Here is a 20,831-nt window from a genome sequence, read left to right as displayed (position 1 = left end):
CACTGGCCCGCACTCAGCCCATAACCCTCCATTCCTTTCCTGTCCATATACCTAACCAATTTTGCTTTAAATGACAATATCAAACCTGCCTCTACCACTTCTACTGGAAGCTCGTTTCACACAGCTACCACTCTCTGAGTAAAGAAATTCCCCCTCGTGTTACCCCTAAATTTTTGCCCCCAACTCTCAACTCATGCCCTCTTGTTTGAATCTCTCCTACTCTCAATGGAAAAAGTCTATCAATGTCAACTCTATCTATCACCCTCATAATTTTAAATACCTCTATCAAGTCCCCCCTCAACCTTCTATGCTCCAAAGAATAAAGACCTAACTTGTTCAACCTTTCCCTGTAACTTAGGTGCTGAAACCCAGGTAACATTCTAGTAAATCTCCTCTGTACTCTCTCTATTTTGTTGACATCTTTCCTATAATTCAGTGACCAGAACTGTACACAATACTCCAAATTTGGCCTTACCAATGCCTTGTACAATTTTAACAATCTATGTTAATATAATTGTGAAATACCCTGTAATTAAATAATCCATAAATTTTCTAAATAATAAATGTACCACAACCTTTACTTTGAAATGTTTTAGAGCTTCACCATATTTACATTGTCAGTGTTTCAAATTACAACATTATAACAAAGTGTAACAATAAACACAGAATGGAAGTCGGTAGTTCATTGTTAATAAACCACTGGCCCGCTGTATGCTGATACCATCTAGTCCAAACATTTTACCTTTGCCACTGTGCCTGTCAGCTGTTTTAACTGCCTGATACCATTTATTTGTGTTGTGAGTTGTGGTTTGTGTTTGTTTGATGTGCATATTACAAAAAAAACATTAAAGTGTCATGCAGTTTTCAGGTCGTGTAAAAATTTCCTACTCAGAACAATGGTTGGTCTGTGCTGTTGTATGTTGTGCCTATTTATGAGCCTCTTAAATGCCTCTTTTGTATTTGCCTTTACTATCATCCCTGGCAGCACATTCCAGTCACCCACTACTCTATATAAAGGATTTGCCTCGCACATCTCTTTTGAACTTGCCCCTTCTCCTTTTAAATGCATACCCACTTGTATTAGACTGTTTGACCCTGCGATAAAGATGCCAACTGTCTACTCTCTCTATGCTTCTGATAACCTCATAAATATTGTCAGGTCTCCCCTTGGCCTCCATCATTCCAGAGAAAAATCAAGGCAGGTTTGTCCAACCTCTCGTTACTGCACATGCTCTCTAATCCGGGCAGCATCCTGGTAAACCTCTTCTGCACCCTCTCCAAAGCCCACACGATCCTACGCGATATTCCAGATGCAACCTCACCAGGGTTTTATAAAGCTGCAACATAACTTTCCGACTCCTGAATTCAATTTAAATCCTAACTAAAGCATTTTGTGTGGGGTTGCCTAGTAATACTTTTAAGCTTGTCATTTTGTTCGAAAAAACCTTAGAAGCTGATTATTAATAATAAAAATAATCAATCAGTTCAAAAGTCAGGAAGTTATGTTGCTTCTTTATAAAACTCTAAGTTGCACCCGGAGTGTTGCGTGCAATTCCGGTCTTCCCATTATACAAGGTTTTGCAGAGGGTGCAGGAGAGGTTTACCAGAACGCTGCCTGGATTAGAGGGCATGGGCTATAACGGGAGGTTGGACAAACTTAGTTTGTGTTCCCTGGAGTGACGGAGGCTGAGGTATAAGATTATGAGAGGCACGGACAGAGTGGACAGACAATGTCATTTTCCCGGAGTTGAAATGTCTAATATCAGAGGGCATGCATTTAAGGTGGGGAGGGGGTAATTTCAAAGGAGATTTGAGGAGCAAGTTTTTTTCATATAGAGAGCATGGAATGTGCTGCCTGAGCGGTGTGAGAGGCAGAAGCATTAGAAACATTAGAAACAGATATTTCGATAGACCCATGAATGTGAGGAAAATGGAAGGATATAGATATTGTACAGCCAGAGGGGATTGGTTAGATTGGTCATTTGATTAATGATTTAATTGGCTCAGCACAATACTGTGGGCTGAGGGACCTGCTCCTGTGCTGTACTGTTACATCAGAACCAGAATCAGATCACCACCGGCATGCGACGTGAAATTCGTTAACTTAGCAGCAGCAGTTCAATGCAATATATAATATAGAAGAAAAATAAATAAAATTAAACATAATAATAGTCAATAAACAAGTAAATCAATTGTGTATATTGAATAGATGTTTTAAAATGTGCAAAAGCAGAAATACTGAATATTTTTTTTTAAAAAGTGAGATAGTGCCCAAAGCTTCAAAGTCCATTTAGGAATCGGATGGCAGAGGGGAAGAAGCTGTTCCTGAATCGCTGAGTGTGTGCCTTCAGGCTTCTGTACCTCCTACCTGATGGTAACAGTGAGAAAAGGGCATGCCCTGGGTGCTGGAGGTCCATAATAATGAACACTGCCTTTCTGAGATACTGCTCCTTGAAGATGTCCTGGGTACTTTGGAGGCTACTACCCAAGATGGAGCTGACTAAATTTACAACCCTCTGCAGCTTCTTTCGGTCCTGTGCAGTAGCCCTTCCATACCAGACAGTGATGCACCCTGTCAGAATGGTCTCCAAGGTACATCTATAGAAATTTTTGAGTGTATTTGTTGACATGCCAAATCGCTTCAAAATCCTAATAAAGTATAACTACTGTTTTGCCTTCTTTATAACTGCATCGATATGTTGGGACCAGGTTAGATCCTCAGAGATCTTGAACCCAGGAATTTGAAGCTGCTCACTCTCTCCACTTCTGATCCCTCTGAGGATTGGTACGTGTTCCTTCGTCTTACCCTTCCTGAAGTCTATGTTCTATGCTCTATGTTTTAAATGTTAGTGTGATGTTTCAATGAACACAGAAAGGAAAAAGCACAACTTGGAAGCCAGTACCCATAGCTCACTACAAATCTCAATTGAGTAAAAAAAAAGATAAGACAAAATTCTTATACTTTTCATCAGAGATCAGCTGTATTTGTGAGAGAAAACTCACATGAAAATGAAACAGAACACACTTAACTTATTCAGTAGATTCCAGTGTTCCAGCATGTTGCATTATTCAGCAGGACTTTGGCAGATACTGTGCCAACCTGATCTATATAGTTTTTTTAAAAAATCTGTCGGTCTGTGGCTTGAACATCACAACAGCTGATCATCCAAACTCTGATGTACCGAATTGTGAAGATTTACAAGCCTACTCAATTAAAGTTCTCCTTATCCCATTGCTAAATATCTGACCTAGTATCCTGAGACCATGCTGCTTAATTCCAGAATTTCCGGCTAGGATCTATCCTGACAATCCCTTTCAAAACCTTGTATGTTCCCCTTCGCATTCTTCTAAACTCCACTGAGTACTGTCCAATGTTAATCTCTCCTCACAGAACAATCTATTTATCCCAGAAATCAATGAAATGAATCCAAACCTAACACACTCCAAATACACTCAGTTGCCACTTTATTAGACACCTCTTGTACCTAGTAAAGTGGCCACTGAGTGTAAGTTTGTGGTCTTCTGCTGCTGTAGCCCATCCACTTCCAAGGTTTGATGCGATATGCATTCAGAGATGCTCTTCTACACACCACTGTTGTCATGAAGGAGAGTTTCGGCCCAAAACATTGACTGTTCATTTCCATAGATCCTGCTTGAGCTGCTGAGTTCCTCCAGCATTTTTGTGTCTTTTCCAGGGATGCCTGCCCTGAAGAAGTTTAAATCTTCTCTTCGACGGGGGTTTGGTGAAACTCTCCCTCACTGCTCCCCCTCTGTGATCCCTGCTGCTCTCCGAATCGACATGCTCACCCAGACCCACTATCACAGCCCTGTATCCTTTCTGAGAACATATCTTCATCCCTCCCCCTTCAGGTTTCACCTATCTCCTTGCGTTTCTCTCTCCCCTCCCCCCACCTTTCAAATCTACTCCTCAGCCTGTCCGGCCCGAAACGTCGACTGTACTTTTTTCTACAGATGCTGCCTGGCCTGCTGAGTTCCTCCAGCACTTTGTGTGCGTTGCTCGGATTTCCAGCATCTGCAGATTTTCTCTTGTTTTGTGTGTGTTACTGTTGTAACTTGTGTTTATTTGAGTTACTGTCGCCTTCCTGTCAGCTTGAACCAGTCTGGCCATTCTCCTCTGACCTCTCTCATTAACAAGGCATTTTCTCCCACAGAACTGCCACTCACTGGATAGTTTCTTGTTTCTCGGACCATTCTCTGTATACCCTAGAGCACCTTGTGGTCAATGAGAGAATGTGAGACATGGTCATATAGAAAATGTGACAGCCATTTTGAATGCAATGATAGCAAGGTGCGATGAATTTTAATGATGACGGTTGAAGGTGAAACAAAGGCAGGACATGGGAAGAATCATATTTTTCCTCTGACATGACCTTGGTTTAACATTTCATCCAAATGACAGGTGGACATCTCCTGGACAAGCTCCCCATCGTGCTGAAGTACCTAGACTGAGTTCTGAACCAACGGAATTGGAATTGGTTTATTATTGTCACGTACAAAGGCTGAGTGAAAAACCTGTCCTGTATTCTCTTCATACAGATCAAATTATTACACAGTGTATTGAAGTAGAACGCAGTAAAACAAGATGGAGAGAGGCATTGATCGAGTGGATAGTCAGAGGCTTTTTCCCAGGGCTGAAATGGCTAGCACGAGAGGGCACAGTTTTAAGGTGCTTGGAAGCAGGTACAGAGGAGATATCAGGGATATGTTTTTTACAAAGAGAGTGGTGAGAGCGTGTAATGGGCTGCCAGCGATGGTGGTGGAGGTGGAAACGATAGGGTCTTTTAAGAGACTCTGGATAGGTACATGGAGCTTAGAAAAATAGAGGGGTTATGGGTAACCCTAGGCAATTTCTAAGGTAAGGACATGTTCAGCACATCTTTGAGGGCTGAAGGGCCTGTATTGTGCTGTAGGTTTTCTATGTTCTATGTTTCCATGTTCTAATAGCAGAATGCAGAATAAAGTGTATGAGCTACTGAGAAAGTGCAGTGCAGGCAAACGGTAAGGTGTAATAGTGAGGTAGGTTGTGAGATCAAGAGTCCAATTTATCACACTATGGAACTATTTATTAGTCTTATAACAGCAGCTTAGAAGCTGCCCTTGAGCCTGGTGGTACGTTCTTTCAGGATTCTGTACCTTCTTCCCCATGGGAGGAGGGGAAGAGAGAATGTCTGGGTAGGTGGAAGGTTTGATGATGCTGGCAGACATAGAAGCATGGTGAAGTATAGACCGAATCCATGGAGGGTAAGTTGGTTTTGTGATCTGCTGAGCAGTGTCCACAACTCACTGCAGGTTTTTGTGGTCACCATCCCAAGCCGTTACGTATCCAGATAAGATGCTTCCTATAGTGGGAAGGGTTGACAGGACAAGCCAGATTTCTTTAGCTTCCTGAGGAAGTTGAGGTGTTGGTGAGCCTTCTTGGCCGTGACATCAATGTGGTTGGATCAGGACAGGATACTGGTGATATTCACTCCAGGAACATGAAACTTTTAACCTTCTCAGCCTCAACACTATTGATGAAGACAGGAGCTTGTGCACTGTCCACCCCCCCCCCCCCCCCATTCCTGGTCAATGAGCAGCTCTTTTGTTTTGCTGACATTGAGGGAAAGGTTGTTGTCATGACACATTTGACAATCTTGCAAACAACAGTCTTAAGCTGTCAACTGCATATAGTAAGAGAAGGTGGAGAGTTTTTGTGGTACTTACATATACTAATCTCTTATTGGCTTCCGTATCTTGAAATATGTTAAATAGATTGCTGACAATTTCATTTCCATGAAAAATCGTGCGAAAAATTACTGAAATAAAACACAGTGAGGATCACCAACTTGATGATAAAATGGTGAATAATTCTATTTCTGTGTCTACAGATGCAGTCAAACTTGCTGACTATTTCTAGCATTTTCTGTTTTTATTTCAGGTTTCCAGAAACTTCATAGAGTCATACAGCACAGACGTGAGTCCTTGGCCTAATGAGTCTATGCCAATCATGGTGCCCACCCAATCAGTCCCAATTTCCTGTGATTGGACCATAATCCCTAAGCCTTTCCCTCCAATTGCCTATCGTTAAATAATACCATCGTACCTGTCTCAACCACCTCCTTCAGCAGCTAGTTCCATATACTCACCAGCCTCCGCATGAAAACCCCCTTTTAAATCTTTCCCCTCTTGCCCTCAACCTATGCCCACTAGTTTTAGACTCCATTACCCTGGGGAAAAGACTGTTACCATCCACCTCATCTTTACCACTCATTATTTTATACACTTCTATAAGGACACCGTCCACTGCTCCCCCTAGGCTGCGCAGTAACCGAAATGCTCCCATCCACACAGTCTTTCTTGCCGCTCAGCTGGAATAAAGACAGGCGAAAAAAAGTTCACGAAATGTTGAAGATTTACTTTGTTGTATTGTGTTTCATTACACCCTTCTATTAATAAATAAAATGTAAAGTATGCGACTTTTGAGTTTTCATTCTAAATATTCATAGTATGCATATTATTACATTTAAGTGACGTGCAGTTTTCAGGCCGCATGCAGATTTCCTGCTCAGCGCAATGGTTGGTCTGCGCAGCTGTAAATACAATGAGAGGGAACCTTGTTACCCCCCCCCCCCCCCATCCTCCTACATACCAAGAAGTAAAAACCCAGCTTGGCCAACCGCTCGTGTACTTCAGCCCCTCTAGTCCTGGCAATACCCTTGTAAATAGAATATTTTCTACACTCATTCCAGCTTAACCCCATTTCCTGTACAGGGACCAATACTGTACACAGTACTCCAAGTGTGAACCATACAACTGCACCATAATGCCCCAACCCCTGTACTTAGAGCTCTGACTGATGAAGGCCTACATGCTGTCCACCTATGACACTGCTTTCAATGAGCTCTGCACTTGCCCTGCAGTTCCATTTCATCCCCTGCTGCCCTACCATTCATAGTAGAGGTTCTAGTTAGCTTTGGCTTTCCAGTTCTCACACTTTTCTATATTGAAATCCATTTACCATCTCTTGGCCCACTTCCCTAGCTGATCAAGAGCTCCCTGTGATCCACGACAACCTCCATCAACATGTCCTAATTTTGTGTCATCCACATCCATTTCTGTAAATTTCCACAGTCAAAACTTGTAATCAAATTAAAATGACACACATACACACACCCTGTGGTGAGCAAAGAGACCAAGGTCACAGTAAATGGCAATACTTGTGATAAATTGATAGGTTGAGCTAAATTTCAATGTCTGTGTTTTAATGTTAGTGCAAGTTAACGTAGGGCAGCATGGCAGTGTGGTGGTTCGGTTAACGCTATTACAACGCCAGCGACCCAGGTTCAATTCCCACTGCTGTCTGTGAGGATTTTGTGCGTTTCTGCTGGGTGCTCCAGTCTCCTCTCACCACCCTCTGAGTGACTAAGTTCCTCTTAGGGTCCCCTAAATATTTCACCTTTCATCCTTAACCTATGACCTCTAGTTCTAGTCTCACCCAACCTCAGTGAAAAAAGCCTGCTTGCATTTACCCTGTCTACACTCCTCATAATTTTGTATACGTTATCTATACCCCTGATAATTTTGTATAATTTCATGTAAAGTTCTGGATTTAAAAGATTTATTGGTATAGTACCACCTGAGTCCTTCAATCTACCTGAGCTTCCACCGGAGACGTTCTATACTCACTGGAATTTAGAAGATTGAGTGGGGATCTTATTGAAACATATAAAATTCTAAAGGGATTGGACAGGCTAGATGCAGGAAGATTGTTTCCGATGTTGGGGAAGTCCAGAACGAGGGGTCACAGTTTAAGGATAAAGGGGAAGCCTTTTAGGACCGAGATGAGGAAAAACTTCTTCACACAGAGAGTGGTGAATCTGTGGAATTCTCTGCCACAAACAGTTGAGGCCGGTTCATTGGCTATATTTAAGAGGAAGTTAGATATGGCCCTTGTGGCTAAAGGGATCAGGGGGTATGGAGAGAAAGCAGGTACAGGGTTTTGAGTTGGATGATCAGCCATGATCATACTGAATGGCGGTGCAGGCTCGAAGGGCCGAATGGCCTACTCCTGCACCTATTTTCTATGTTTCTTCTGTTTTCTTCCCCCTTTCTCCTTTCCCTGCAGCTTATGTTGTCAAAATATCCCCATTTGTAATATAAATAGAGCACAGAAACAAGCTCTACAGCCATCTAGACAGCAAGAACCTACTCCTCCACAATCCGTACATGGTCCATGACCCCTCTGTTGTTTAGCCTCAGTTCTGTAGACTGTGTCTGTCCCTGAGTAAATGCGGATACAAAAACTCCATTTAAGATCTCTCCCATCTCTTTCAGCTCCATGCTAATCTACAATAGGATCAATCTTACCTGCCTCGAGAATTCGCCAGCGTCATTGCGGTGATTGTGTATGTCCCGCCGCGTGCCGACGCAACGGTAGCGTGTGACGTCATCAGCTCCGCCGTTGCTAAGCTTCAGACACAACACCCTGAGGCACTGGTGTTAATTACAGGGGACTTCAACCATGTGACTTTGGACAAGACACTACCTGCTTTCTCCCAGTACGTGGATTGTTACACCAGGGGTAACAGGACTATTGACCTGCTGTATGCAAACGTACAGGATGCATATAGTGCATCCCCGCTGCCTGCACTGGGGAAAGCTGATCACAACCTGGTTTTGTTACAGTCAAGATATAAATCAATTGTGATGAGGCATCCCACTACCACACGCTCTTTTAGAAAGTGGACTCCTGAAGCTGAACAGGCCCTGAGAGACTGCTTCGGTACTACTAACTGGGATGTACTGCAAGGGGGGCTCTGTGGGGGCGTTGAGGAGGTCACTGAATGCACAACGGACTATATTAATTTTTGTGTGGATGCGGTTGTTCCTGTTAGAACTGTTCGCTGCTATCCCAATAATAAGCCCTGGATCACTAGTCACATCAAAGGCCTCCTAAACCAGAAGAAGAGGGCCTTTAAAGATGGTGATCGGTTGGAGCTTAAAAGAGTTCAGAAGGAACTCAGAGTACAGATAAGGGGGGCAAAGGAGCAGTATAGGAGGAAGTTAGAACAAAAGCTGCAGGAAAAAAGCATGAAGGAGGTGTGGGATGGGATGAAGATCATCACCGGATGTGGTGCAAAGCGGGGGGCAAACATAAGTGGAGATGTGGAGAAAGCGAACCAGCTGAACAACTTCTTCAATAGGTTCGACAGCACAATCTCACCCTCACTGCAGAACTCCACACCAGGCTTACTTCCCTCACAGGAAAATATCCACTCACAGGAGACCTGGCCCACGCCCAGGTTTACGGCTGCACAGGTGGAAGGTCAACTGAGGAAGATCTGTACCAGCAAGGCGGCTGGACCGGATGGAGTTTCCCCACGATTACTGAGGGCCTGTGCAACTGAACTGGGAGAACCACTACAGCGCATCTTCAACATGAGTCTAGATCAGAGAAGAGTACCCAGACAGTGGAAAACATCTTGTATTGTCCCGGTACCGAAGAAACCACAACCAAAGGAGTTGAATGACTTCAGACCTGTTGCCTTGACGTCGCACGTGATGAAGACCATGGAGCGGCTGATAATACAGAATCTGAGGCCACAAACCAGGCACGCCCGGGATCCGCTTCAGTTTGCGTATAAGGAGAAGGTGGGAGTGGAGGATGCTATCACGTATTTGCTGCACAAATCACTCTCTCACCTAGATGGGGTCAGTTGTGCTGTGAGGATTACATTCCTTGACTTCTCTAGTGCCTTTAACACCATCCAGCCCAAGATCTTAAAGCACAAACTAACGGAGATGGGAGTAGACTCTCACATGGTGGATTGGATAGTGGACTACTTGACAGATAGACCTCAGTATGTGCGGTTGGGAGACTGTAGGTCTGACACAGTGGTCAGCAGCACAGGAGCGCCACAGGGAACCGTACTCTCTCCGGTCCTGTTCACCCTGTACACATCTGACTTCCAATATAACTCGGAGTCCTGCCATGTGCAGAAGTTCGCTGATGACACGGCCATAGTGGGGTGTGTCAGGAATGGACAGGAGGAGGAGTATAGGAAACTGATACAGGACTTTGTGATATGGTGCAACTCAAACTACCTGCGTCTCAATGTCACCAAGACCAAGGAGATGGTGGTGGACTTTAGGAGATCTAGGCCTCATATGGAGCCAGTGATCATTAATGGAGAATGTGTGGAGCAGGTTAAGGCCTACAAGTATCTGGGAGTACAGTTGGACGAGAAGCTAGACTGGACTGCCAACACAGATGCCTTGTGCAGGAAGGCACAGAGTCGACTGTACTTCCTTAGAAGGTTGGCGTCATTCAATGTCTGCAGTGAGATGCTGATGATGTTCTATAGGTCAGTTGTTGAGAGCGCCCTCTTCTTTGTGGTGGCGTGTTGGGGAGGAAGCATTAAGAAGAAGGACGCCTCACGTCTTAATAAGCTGATAAGGAAGGCGGGCTCTGTCGTGGCAAAGTACTGGAGAGTTTAACATCGGTAGCTGAGCGAAGGGCGCTGAGTAGGCTACGGTCAATTATGGAAAACCCTGAACATCCTCTACATAGCACCATCCAGAGACAGAGAAGCAGTTTCAGCGACAGGTTACTGTCGATGCAATGCTCCTCAGACAGGATGAAGAGGTCAATACTCCCCAATGCCATTAGGCTTTACAATTCAACTGCCAGGACTTAAGAACTTTTTTTTTTAAAGCTATTATTAATGCTTTTTGAGTTAGTGATTTAGATGCATATCATATTATTACTGAGTTAAGTATTGTATGTAATGAGTTTTTGCTACAACAAGTGTATGGGACATTGGAAAAAATGTTGAATTTCCCCATGGGGATGAATAAAGTATCTATCTATCTATCTATCTATCTATCTTGTCCCTTGCTGTCCTTTTGTTCTTTGGACTCTGGTTTCCTCCCACAGTCCAAAGATGTACCGGTTGGTAGGTTAACTGGTCATTGTAAATTGACCCGTGATTAGGCAATGGTTAATTCATGAAATTGCAGGGCAGCGCAGCTCTAAGGGCTGTAAGGGGCAGCTCAATAAATAAACAAACAAATAAATTTTAAAAATGTATCTGTCGAAGCCCTTCAGAATGAAAAATCTTCGACCAGAAGTGTTAACAGTTTCTCTCTCCATATGTGCTGCTCAATCTCTGGAGGTAGTTCTAATGTTTACTATTTTTATTTTGGATTTCTAGCATTACTTAGCAGAGGATGAAACAGCTGGTTGTTCTAAACGTTTTTCTGATTTTCTAGAGAAGGCAAAACAGCTGGGAAATTCCTCTCTTCTTTGGAGCAAGTCCTGGGAATTACTCTAACCATGAGAAATTGATAAGTTTTGGTTCAGCAGGAAGACTGGCAGCCTTGGAAAAAGTTCAGGCCCGCTCCCTTAAGCAGGAAAAAATTGGAAGGATAACTGAGTTTTACCTGGAACTTTGCTCAGCAGTGTTTCTTCAGCCTTTTCTTTTGCAGAGGCTTTTTCTTCTTCAGATCTTTTTGGAGATGGACATACAGGGTTTCCATCTGGCCACAATCCCTCTCTCAGGTGATCTATGTACCAAGTTACCTGCTCTATACTGAAGAAATGGTCTAGGTATTTCTTTAAAGACCTATTGAGAGAAAAAAACCCAAAGAGTCAAACATCACACACTCTGAAAACTCAATAGCAAAACGTTTGAAGTGTGCTGTGGTCAGCTGTCTGAGTACTGTTAAGAATATGACCCTCACCAATTTTTACAGACGTACCATAAAAAGCAAGTTATCTGGATGTATCACAGCTTGGTATGGCTAGATTGCAAGAAACTGCAGAGTTGCCAATGTCTCCTGGTCTCAAAGTTAAAATAAACTTATCATCAAAGAACATATATGTCACCATAAACTACCTTGAGATTCGTTTTCTTGCAGGCATTTACAGGAAAATCAAGAAATACAATGGAATTATTTTTTTTGAACTATACATTAACAAAGACCGATAAACAGCCAGTGTTGAAATGAAGACAAATTGTGCAAACAATACACAGGTAGATAGACAGATGAGAACCTCAAAAGAGAGTCTATAGGTTGTGGAATCAGTTCAGAGTTGAGGTGAGTGAAGTTATCCATGGGGTTCAGCAGACTGATGGTTGTAGGTAATAACTGTTCCTGAACCTGTTATCATGTGCATCATGAAAACCAGCCTCAGCTCCATAGACTCTGTCTTCATTTAGCGCTGCCTTGAGAAAGCAGTCAACATAATCAAGGACCCTTCTTACCCTGGTCATTCTCTCTTCTTCCTACTTCCCACTGGGCAGAGAGTACAACTGCCTAAGAACATGAGCAACCAGGCTCAAGGACAGCTTCTGTCCTGCTGTGATAAGACTCTTGAACAGACATCTCATATGTTAAAGATGAGCTCCTGATCTTTCAATCCTGCTTTTCATGGCCGTTGCATTGTACTGTCTCTGTGACATACTGCACTTTCTCTGGACCCATCAAATAATATTCTGCTTTCCTTATGTGGAGCCTTGACGTACTGATCTGCAGAATGATCTGTCTGGATGGCACACAAACAAATGCTTTTCATTGTATCTTGGTACATAAGACAATAATAAACCAAGTCCAATTCATTTTAGGTTCGCATATTTCAATCACTTGGTTACATTTTGCCTCAACATGTAAATTATTTCTTTACGCATTCTCACTTCCTTTTACGAAAAGGAAATTTTGTTAAACATAGAGCACTACAGTACAGTGCAGGCTCTTCAACCCATGACGTTGTGTCGACCTTTTAACCTACTATAAGATCAATCTAGCCCTTCCCGCTCACATAGCCCACCATTTTTCTATCATCCATGTGACATCAGTGGTGGGTAAATTAATGGAAAGTATTCTTAGAGATAGTATTTATAATTATCTGGATAGACAGGATCTGATTAAGAGTAGCCAGCATGGATTTGTGCATGGAAGGTCATGTTTGACAAACCTTATTGAATTTTTTGAAGAAGTTACGAGGAATGTTGACGAGGGTAAGGCAGTGGATGTAGTCTATATGGACTTCAGCAAGGCCTTTGACAAAGTTCCACATGGAAGGTTAGTTAAGAAGGTTCAGTCGTTAGGTATTAATGCTAGAGTAATAAAATGGATTCAACAGTGGCTAGATGGGAGATGCCAGAGAGTAGTGGTGGATAATTGTTTATCGGAATGGAGGCCGGTGACTAGCGGGGTGCCTCAGGGATCTGTTTTGGGCCCAATGTTGTTTGTAATATACATAAACCATCTGGATGATGGGGTGGTAAATTGGATTAGTTAGTATGCCGATGATACTAAGGTAGGAGGTGTTGTGGATAATGAGGTGGGTTTTCAAAGCTTGCAGGGAGATTTATGCCGGTTAGAAGAATGGGCTGAACGTTGGCAGATGGAATTTAATGCTGAGAAGTGTGAGGTTCTACATTTTGGCAGGAATAATCCAAATAGAACATACAGGGTAAATGGTAGGGCATTGAGGATTGCAGTGGAACAGAGAGATCTAGGAATAACAGTGCATAGTTCCCTGAAGGTGGAGTCTCATGTAGATAGGGTAGTGAAGAAGGCTTTTGGAACGCTGGCCTTTATAAATCAGAGCATTGAGTACAGAAGTTGGGATGTAATGTTAAAATTGTACAAGGCATTGGTAAGGCCAAATTTGGAATATTGTGTACAGTTCTGGTCACCGAATTATAGGAAAGATATCAATAAATTAGAGAGAGTGCAGAGACGATTTACTAGGATGTTACCTGGGTTTCAGCACTTAAGTTACAGAGAAAGGTTGAACAAGTTAGGTCTCTATTCATTGGAGCGTAGAAGGTTGAGGGGGGATTTGATCGAGGTATTTAAAATTTTGAGAGGGACAGATAGAGTTGACGTGAATAGGCTGTTTCCATTGAGAGTAGGGGAGATTCAAACGAGAAGACATGATTTGAGAGTTAGGGGGCAAAAGTTTAAGGGAAACACAAGGGGGTATTTCTTTACTCAGAGAGTGATAGCTGTGTGGAATGAGCTTCCTGTAGAAGTAGTAGAGGCCAGTTCAGTTGTGTCGTTTAAGGTAAAATTGGATAGGTATATGGACAGGAAAGGAGTGGAGGGTTATGGGCTGAGTGCGGGTAGGTGGGACTAGGTGAGATTAAGAGTTTGGCATGGACTAGGAGGGCCGAGATGGCCTGTTTCCGTGCTGTGATTGTTATATGGTTATATGTGCTGATCTAAGAGTTTCTTAAATGTAGTGGTTACAGTACTTGAAAACGAACCAAACTCGCTCAGACTAAGCACGAGGTTGGCACTATATGGCGCTTCAAATAATGAAGTTCCAAAGTTCAAAAGAGTACATTTAATCATTTTTTTTTAAGAAACCAGAAAAGGTGAATGATCTTGTAGTGATAAAAAAAAACAAACGAAACTAAAACTGGCAATGTAACCCATTTATAAGATGGAGTTCAACCCAGGTAAGTGTGAGGTGGTTCATTTTGGTAGGTCAACTATTAATGGTAGGACTCTTGGCAGTGTGGAGGATCAGAGGGATCTTGGGGTCCGAGTCTATAGGACACTCAAAGCTGCTGTGCGGGTTGACTCTGTGGCTAAGAAAGCATATGGTGCATTGGCCTTCATCAATCATGGAATTGAATTTAGGAGCCAAGAGGTAATGTTGCAGCTATATAGGACCCTGGTCAGACCCCACTTGGAGAACTGTGCTCAGTTCTGGTCACCCCACTACAGGAATGATGTGGAAGCCATAGAAAGGTGCAGAGGAGACTTACAAGGATGTTGCCTGGATTGGGGAGCATGCCTTATGAGAGTAGGTTGAGTAAACTCTGCCTTTTTTCCTTGGAGCAACGGAGGATGAGAGTTGACATAATAGAGGTGAAAAAGATGATGAGAGGCTTTGATCGTGTGGACAGTCAGAGGCTTTTTCCCAGGGCTGAAATGGCTACCATGAGATGACACAGTTTTAAGGTGCTTGGAAGCAGGTACAGATGAGATGTCAGGGGTAAGTTTTTTTTTACGCAGAGACTGGTGAGCACATGGAATGGGCTGCTGGTGACGGTGGTGGAGGCGAATACGATAGGACATATATGTCAAACTCAAGGCCCGCAGGCCAAATCCGGCCCGCGGTGGAATTGTCTTTGGCCCGTGAGATAATATCTAATTACTATTAAACCTGGCCCCAGTAATCGAAGCGCCTATGGCGTATGATATGGCTAATGCTGAGTTTATTCAGGTACCAGGTTTTCAGGGTTTTTAGTGTTTTTTCGGCAGTCTTGCTCGGCAGTCTTCTTCATAAGAAACGGAATTTGTAAAGTGAAACACTTTGTAGTTATAGCAGAGACTGAGACACATGAGAGCAGGCTGAAAAAACGGAGGCAACGAAAGCTGCGTTCGCACGCGTCCGACTGATCCGGCCCGCATGAAGCTGCATTTTGCTCAATCCGGCCCGTGACCTAAAATGAGTTTGACACCCCTGCGATAGGGTCTTTTAAGAGACTCCTGGATAGGTACATGGAGTTTAAAAAAATAGAGGGCTATGGGTAACCCTAGGTAATTTCTAAGGTAAGGACATGTTCGGCATAGCTTTGTGGGCTGAAGGGCCTGTATTGTGCTGTAGGTTTTCTATATTTCTATAATGCTATGGGGGGGCATACAAGTCAACATTCTTGTGGTGTTTTGTGTGGGGGGGGTCGATGTTCTTGTTGCGTTTCATGTGAGGGAGGGGGTTGGGGTGTAGTTGATATTTGTGCAGCCGTTGGGTTTGCTGGTTCTCTCTGAACTGACTTCCATGGTTTTTCTTTGTTTCATGGCTGTCTGGAGAAGGAGAATCTCAGAGTTGTATACTGCATTCATACTTTTGTCATAAATGAACCTTTGAAGTAAGTTTTCTAATAACTATATGATAGCAATCTAGAGGGAAATTAACAATCTTAGTCTTCCAAGAGTGGTCAACAACAAATATCACCCTTTGGCTCACCCCCTGCTCTAACTCTCAACTAGACCAAACTGACCTAAAGACAACATGTGAATATGTAACTATACTCATTTGCTTCTACCACACCCCAACCCACATGATGGATTACCATAATGAACACGCAACACAAAATACAATATAGACACAGAAAATAGATACATGGATCTAATCCCTAATGTATCTGCCTCTACTACCACACCAGACAAGGTGTTCCATACACCCAACACTTGCTGTGTAAAAAAAAACAAACTACCTCTGACATCCTCCCTATACTTCCTCCAATCACCTTAGTAATTCCTCCTCTTACAGTATTAGCCTTTTCCACCCTGGGAAAAATGTCCCTTGGCTATCCTCTCTATCAATGCCTCTTATCATCTTGTAAGGTCCATCAATTCATCTCTCATCCTCCTTCACTCAAAAGAGAAAAGCCCTTGCTTGCTCAATCTATCCTCATAAGACATGCTCTCTAATCAAGAGAGTATCCTGGTAAATCTCCACTGCACCCTCTCTAAAGCTTCCACATCCTTCCTATAATGAGGCAACTGGCACTGAACACAATACTCCAAGTCTGGTCTAACCAGACTTTTATCTCGTAGCTCTTGAACTCAATCCCCTGGCTTAAGAAGACCAACACACCATACACTTTCTTAACCACCCTATCAACTTGCAGTGCAACTTTGAAGAACAAGAAGGGCATAACTAATGTTTGAAAACACATTTCACCAAACAGAGCAACATTTTCAAGTTCAGTATTTTATTGACTTAATCTAGCAGAATTCTCTCCATGTAATATGAAGATGTAAGTAATTATGGGGCAAGACAACTTCCCAGCTGGTGACCTGTGCTCCAGAAGAGGCATACAATATGCCTTCTTTACCATTCTTCCGAACTGTTTTGCCACTTTCAGGGAGCTATGGGCTTCGTCTGACTGTGGCCTCCAGTGTCCCAAGTAGAACTAAAGTCCATGGTCATGTTGGATTCTGATGTTTTAATCCAAGGTTCTTTTAGAAGTCAGGAAAGAGGCGCTAAACTTGTTACTTTTATTAAGAGTTAATGGAACAAAGACGGTGAAAGAGGTCTACTAAAGGAAGGAAGAGTTAAGATCTAAAATGGTTCTATTTGCTTGCTTATATATCTATCTTTCTATTTATCTACCCATATATCGATTTATGTGTGAATGTATGCACGTATGTGTGTATTTATGTATGTATTTATTGAAATACAAATTGGATTGACCTTTCCACCACTTCAAGCCACATTGCCCAGCAATCCCCTATTCCCTAGCCTAATCATGCGACAATTTACAATCACCAATTCACCTTTGGACTGTGTGGGGAAACTAGAGAATTAGGAGAAGACCCACGCCATCAAGGGGAAAACGTACAAACTTCTTAGAGACAGCAGTGGGAATTGACCCCTTGTTGCTGGTACTGTAAAGTGTTGTGCTAACCACATGCTACCATGCCTTTTTTTATTGCAGCTCTTTATATCAGAGTCAGGCATATTATCACCAGCATATGACGTGAAATTTGTTAACTTAGCAGCAGCAGTAGTTCAATGCAGTACATAATCTAGCAGAGAAAAAAATTAAAAAATAATAAATAAACAAACAAGTAAATCAATTACATATACTGAATAGATTTTAAAACTACAGACTAAGGAAAATTCCATTCAAATTTGTAGATAAGAGTCAACCAATGAGAAAATACTGCAGGACAAAGAATTGTCCAGAGCTATCCAGAATTATACTTTGTATAACCAGTAGGGGGACACACTGAACATTTATTACATAGTATTACCACCAGGAGGCAAAATAAACTGTTTTTTGCATATGTGCAGTGCTCAGTCTGGACAAACTGGACAGCTCATTTAGTGAGGCTTTATGAGCAGAACTGAGGAATACAAAAGGTATTGACCATGTTAATGTGATTATATTATAGACCACCCAACATCCACCGGGATTTAGAGGAGAAAATTTGTAAAGAGATTGCAGACTGTTGCAAGAAACATAAGATAGTGATAGTAGGTGATTTTAACTTTCCACACATTGACTGGGGCTTCCATACTGTAAAATGGCAGGATGGGAGTTTGTCAAATGTGTTAATCAGTACATAGAAGTCCCGAAGAGAGAATGTCTGATACTTGATCTGCTGTTAGGGAACGAGACAGGGCAGGTGACACAAGTTTGTGTCGGGAAACACTTTGCATCTAGTGATCGTAACACCATCAGTTTCAAGGTTATTATGGAAAAGGATAGACCTGCTCCTTGGGTTGTGTTTCTAAATTGGAGAAAGGCCAATTGTGGTGGTATCAGAAATGATCTGGCAAGTATGGATTGGGACAGGTTATTTTCTGACAAAGTTTGTGGATGATACAAAGGAAGGTTGAGGGGCAGGTGGTGTTGACGCAGGGAGTTTGAGGAAGAACTTCAACAGATTAGTAAAATGGGCAATGAAGTGGCAGATGGAATGCAGTTTGGCTAAGAGTATGGTCATGCAGTTTGGTAAAAGGAATAAAGGTATAGACTATTTTCTAAATGAGAGAGCAAATCCAGAAATCGGAGATGCAAGGGGACTTGGTGTCCTAGAGCAGGACTCCCTAAAGGCCAACTTGTAGGCTAAATAAGGAAGGCAAATGCAATGTTAGCATTCATTCCAAGAGGACTAGAGTATCAAAGCAAGGATGATATGTTGGGGCTTGATAAGGCCCCAGACAGCATTTGGAGTGTCGTGAGCAGTTTTGGGTCCCCTATCTATGAAAAGATGTGCTGACATTGGAAAAGGTCCAGAGGAGGTTCGTGAGAATGATCCCAGGAATGAAAGGGTTAATATACTGGTATGAGGAGCATTTGATGGCTCTGAGTTTGTACTTGGAGTTTAGAAGAATGTGGGGTGGCGGGGAGGGGGATCTCATTGAAACATCGAATATTGAAAGCCTAGATAGAATGAGTGTTGAGAAGATGTTTCTAATAGTGGGGGAGTCTAGGACCAGAGGGCATAGCCTCACTACATAAGGACAGAGATAAGGAGGAATTTCTTTAACCAGAATGTCAAATTCATTGCCACGGATGACTATGCAGGCCAAGTCATTGGGTATATTTAAAGCGGAGGTTAATAGGTTCTTGATTAACAAGAGAGTCAAAGGTTACAGGGAGAAGACAGGAGAATGGTGTTGAGAGAGAAAACAAATGGTGTAGTTGACTCAATGGGCTGAATGGCCTAATTCTGCTTCTGCATCTTATGGTTGTATCTCAGCACCAAGACAGGAGTTGCTGGTGCAGAGTTATTCACCATCTGCTGCTTCTTCAATGTCCTTCCTGCCATCACAAGGCCAGAAGAGTTGCTTGCACAATGTTCTGTCTGTTCCCAGCACCTCAGCAAAGGAAGCAAGCCATGCAATAAGCAGCAAGGCTTTGATCACATCCACAAAGATGCTAAGAAGGGAAGTAACACTTGTGCCAATATATGACCCAGGCAATGACTTTGAATCACTCAATTTTTCCATTCAGTTCCTGCAATGGGATTTGCACAGTCAGAGAGTCATAAAGCATAGAAGCAGACCCTTTGGCCCGACTCACCATGCTGTACCTCTGTTCTAAACAAATATCCTTTAAACATTGTTATTGTACCTGCCTCAACCACTTCCTGTGGCAGCTCATTCCATGTACGGACCGCCCTCTGAGTGAAGAAGTTATCCCTCAGGACCCTTCTAGACCTTTCCCCTCCTACCCTAATCTGGTGGTTCCCAAAGCGGGCAGTGGGGGTTTCTCTCAAGGCGATAAAGATGAGAGGCAGTGATGGGGAAGGGGTTCAGTAACATGGGGGCAGCTGTGGAATTGTAGGCTGAATTTTAGAAATTAATTATTTATTTTAAGCAATTGATCCTCAGTGCCTCATAAATGATTGCAACGATCATGTATCATCTTATCTTCTGCTAACCCAGTGTTTTCTTAGACTTTGCTCAAAGCGTGTTATAGTTGTTGAAATGCAATGTGACACCTCTGTGTCTGGCATGTCATGAGAGATCTGCACTGAAAAAATTATGCTATTTCTGGGTCTGGCCCACACTCTATTACCATTCACTGCTGTAGTACAGTGGTAACTAGAACAATTCACATACTCTAATTTTCAGTCACTTCGTAAAAACTTTCAGGAACAAAAAAAATTCAAAACATGTTGGCCAGCACTTCACAGCAAAGCAGTGATGGTTTGTGTGCTTCGTACAACACGTTGTAACTCCATGCTCAATCTGGAAAGCCCCACACAATTGGAGAAGATCTGATTCTGCCAGCAATAGGGAGGTGCGAGTACTGTTTTGCAATAGTCACCGGACCAAATAATTAAAGCAGTTCACTCAACGTTTAAAGACAAACAGATGAAATGTTTGAGAACGTGGCAGACACATTATGCAACATACTTTGGACAACAGAATTTGCTCTGTAGTTGGATGAATCAATGTTGCCAGGCAACCAATCTTTGCTTCTTGGCTATGTTAGCTTCATGAACGATGAAAGTGAGGTTTAAGAGTTGTTATTTACAAGGGCACAGGAAACAGAAACAAAATGTGAGTCGTATTTCAGGTTGTTGAGCCACTTTTCCGAAATGATGGATATTCCGCTCACCAACTTTCTTGCTTGTGCAACAGATGGGGCACCAACAATGACAGGATACCACTGTGGGGTTTTTACTTTCTTGAAAGAAGCTGTACCTAACATATTCACTGGCAAGATCTTGTTGCGAAAAAAAAACCTAAGTGATCAGCTGCACAAAACATTAAAAACAGCAGTAAGTAAGATCAAGTCCCATGCTCTCTATTCTCGACTATCTCAAGATCTTTTTATTGAGAA

General features: G+C 42.6%; 1 protein-coding gene across 1 annotated transcript in view; it reads right to left on the bottom strand.

The window, feature by feature from the left end:
- Window positions 1-20,831, bottom strand: part of LOC140734195 (uncharacterized) — a 113,022-nt gene that overhangs the window by 3,674 nt on the left and 88,517 nt on the right. Inside the window, exons 14-15 of the mRNA XM_073057847.1 lie at window positions 11,443-11,624; window positions 5,725-5,816 (exon numbers count right to left, since the gene is read on the bottom strand). Coding sequence (XP_072913948.1) covers window positions 5,725-5,816; window positions 11,443-11,624 — 274 coding nt within the window. The remainder of the gene's footprint in view (window positions 1-5,724; window positions 5,817-11,442; window positions 11,625-20,831) is intronic.

This window comes from Hemitrygon akajei, chromosome 10, assembly GCF_048418815.1.
Source record: "Hemitrygon akajei chromosome 10, sHemAka1.3, whole genome shotgun sequence".
Classification (NCBI taxonomy): domain Eukaryota; kingdom Metazoa; phylum Chordata; class Chondrichthyes; order Myliobatiformes; family Dasyatidae; genus Hemitrygon; species Hemitrygon akajei.
The sequence above is the reverse complement of the archived record's forward strand: the minus strand, read 5'-3'. Positions and strand labels throughout refer to the sequence as shown.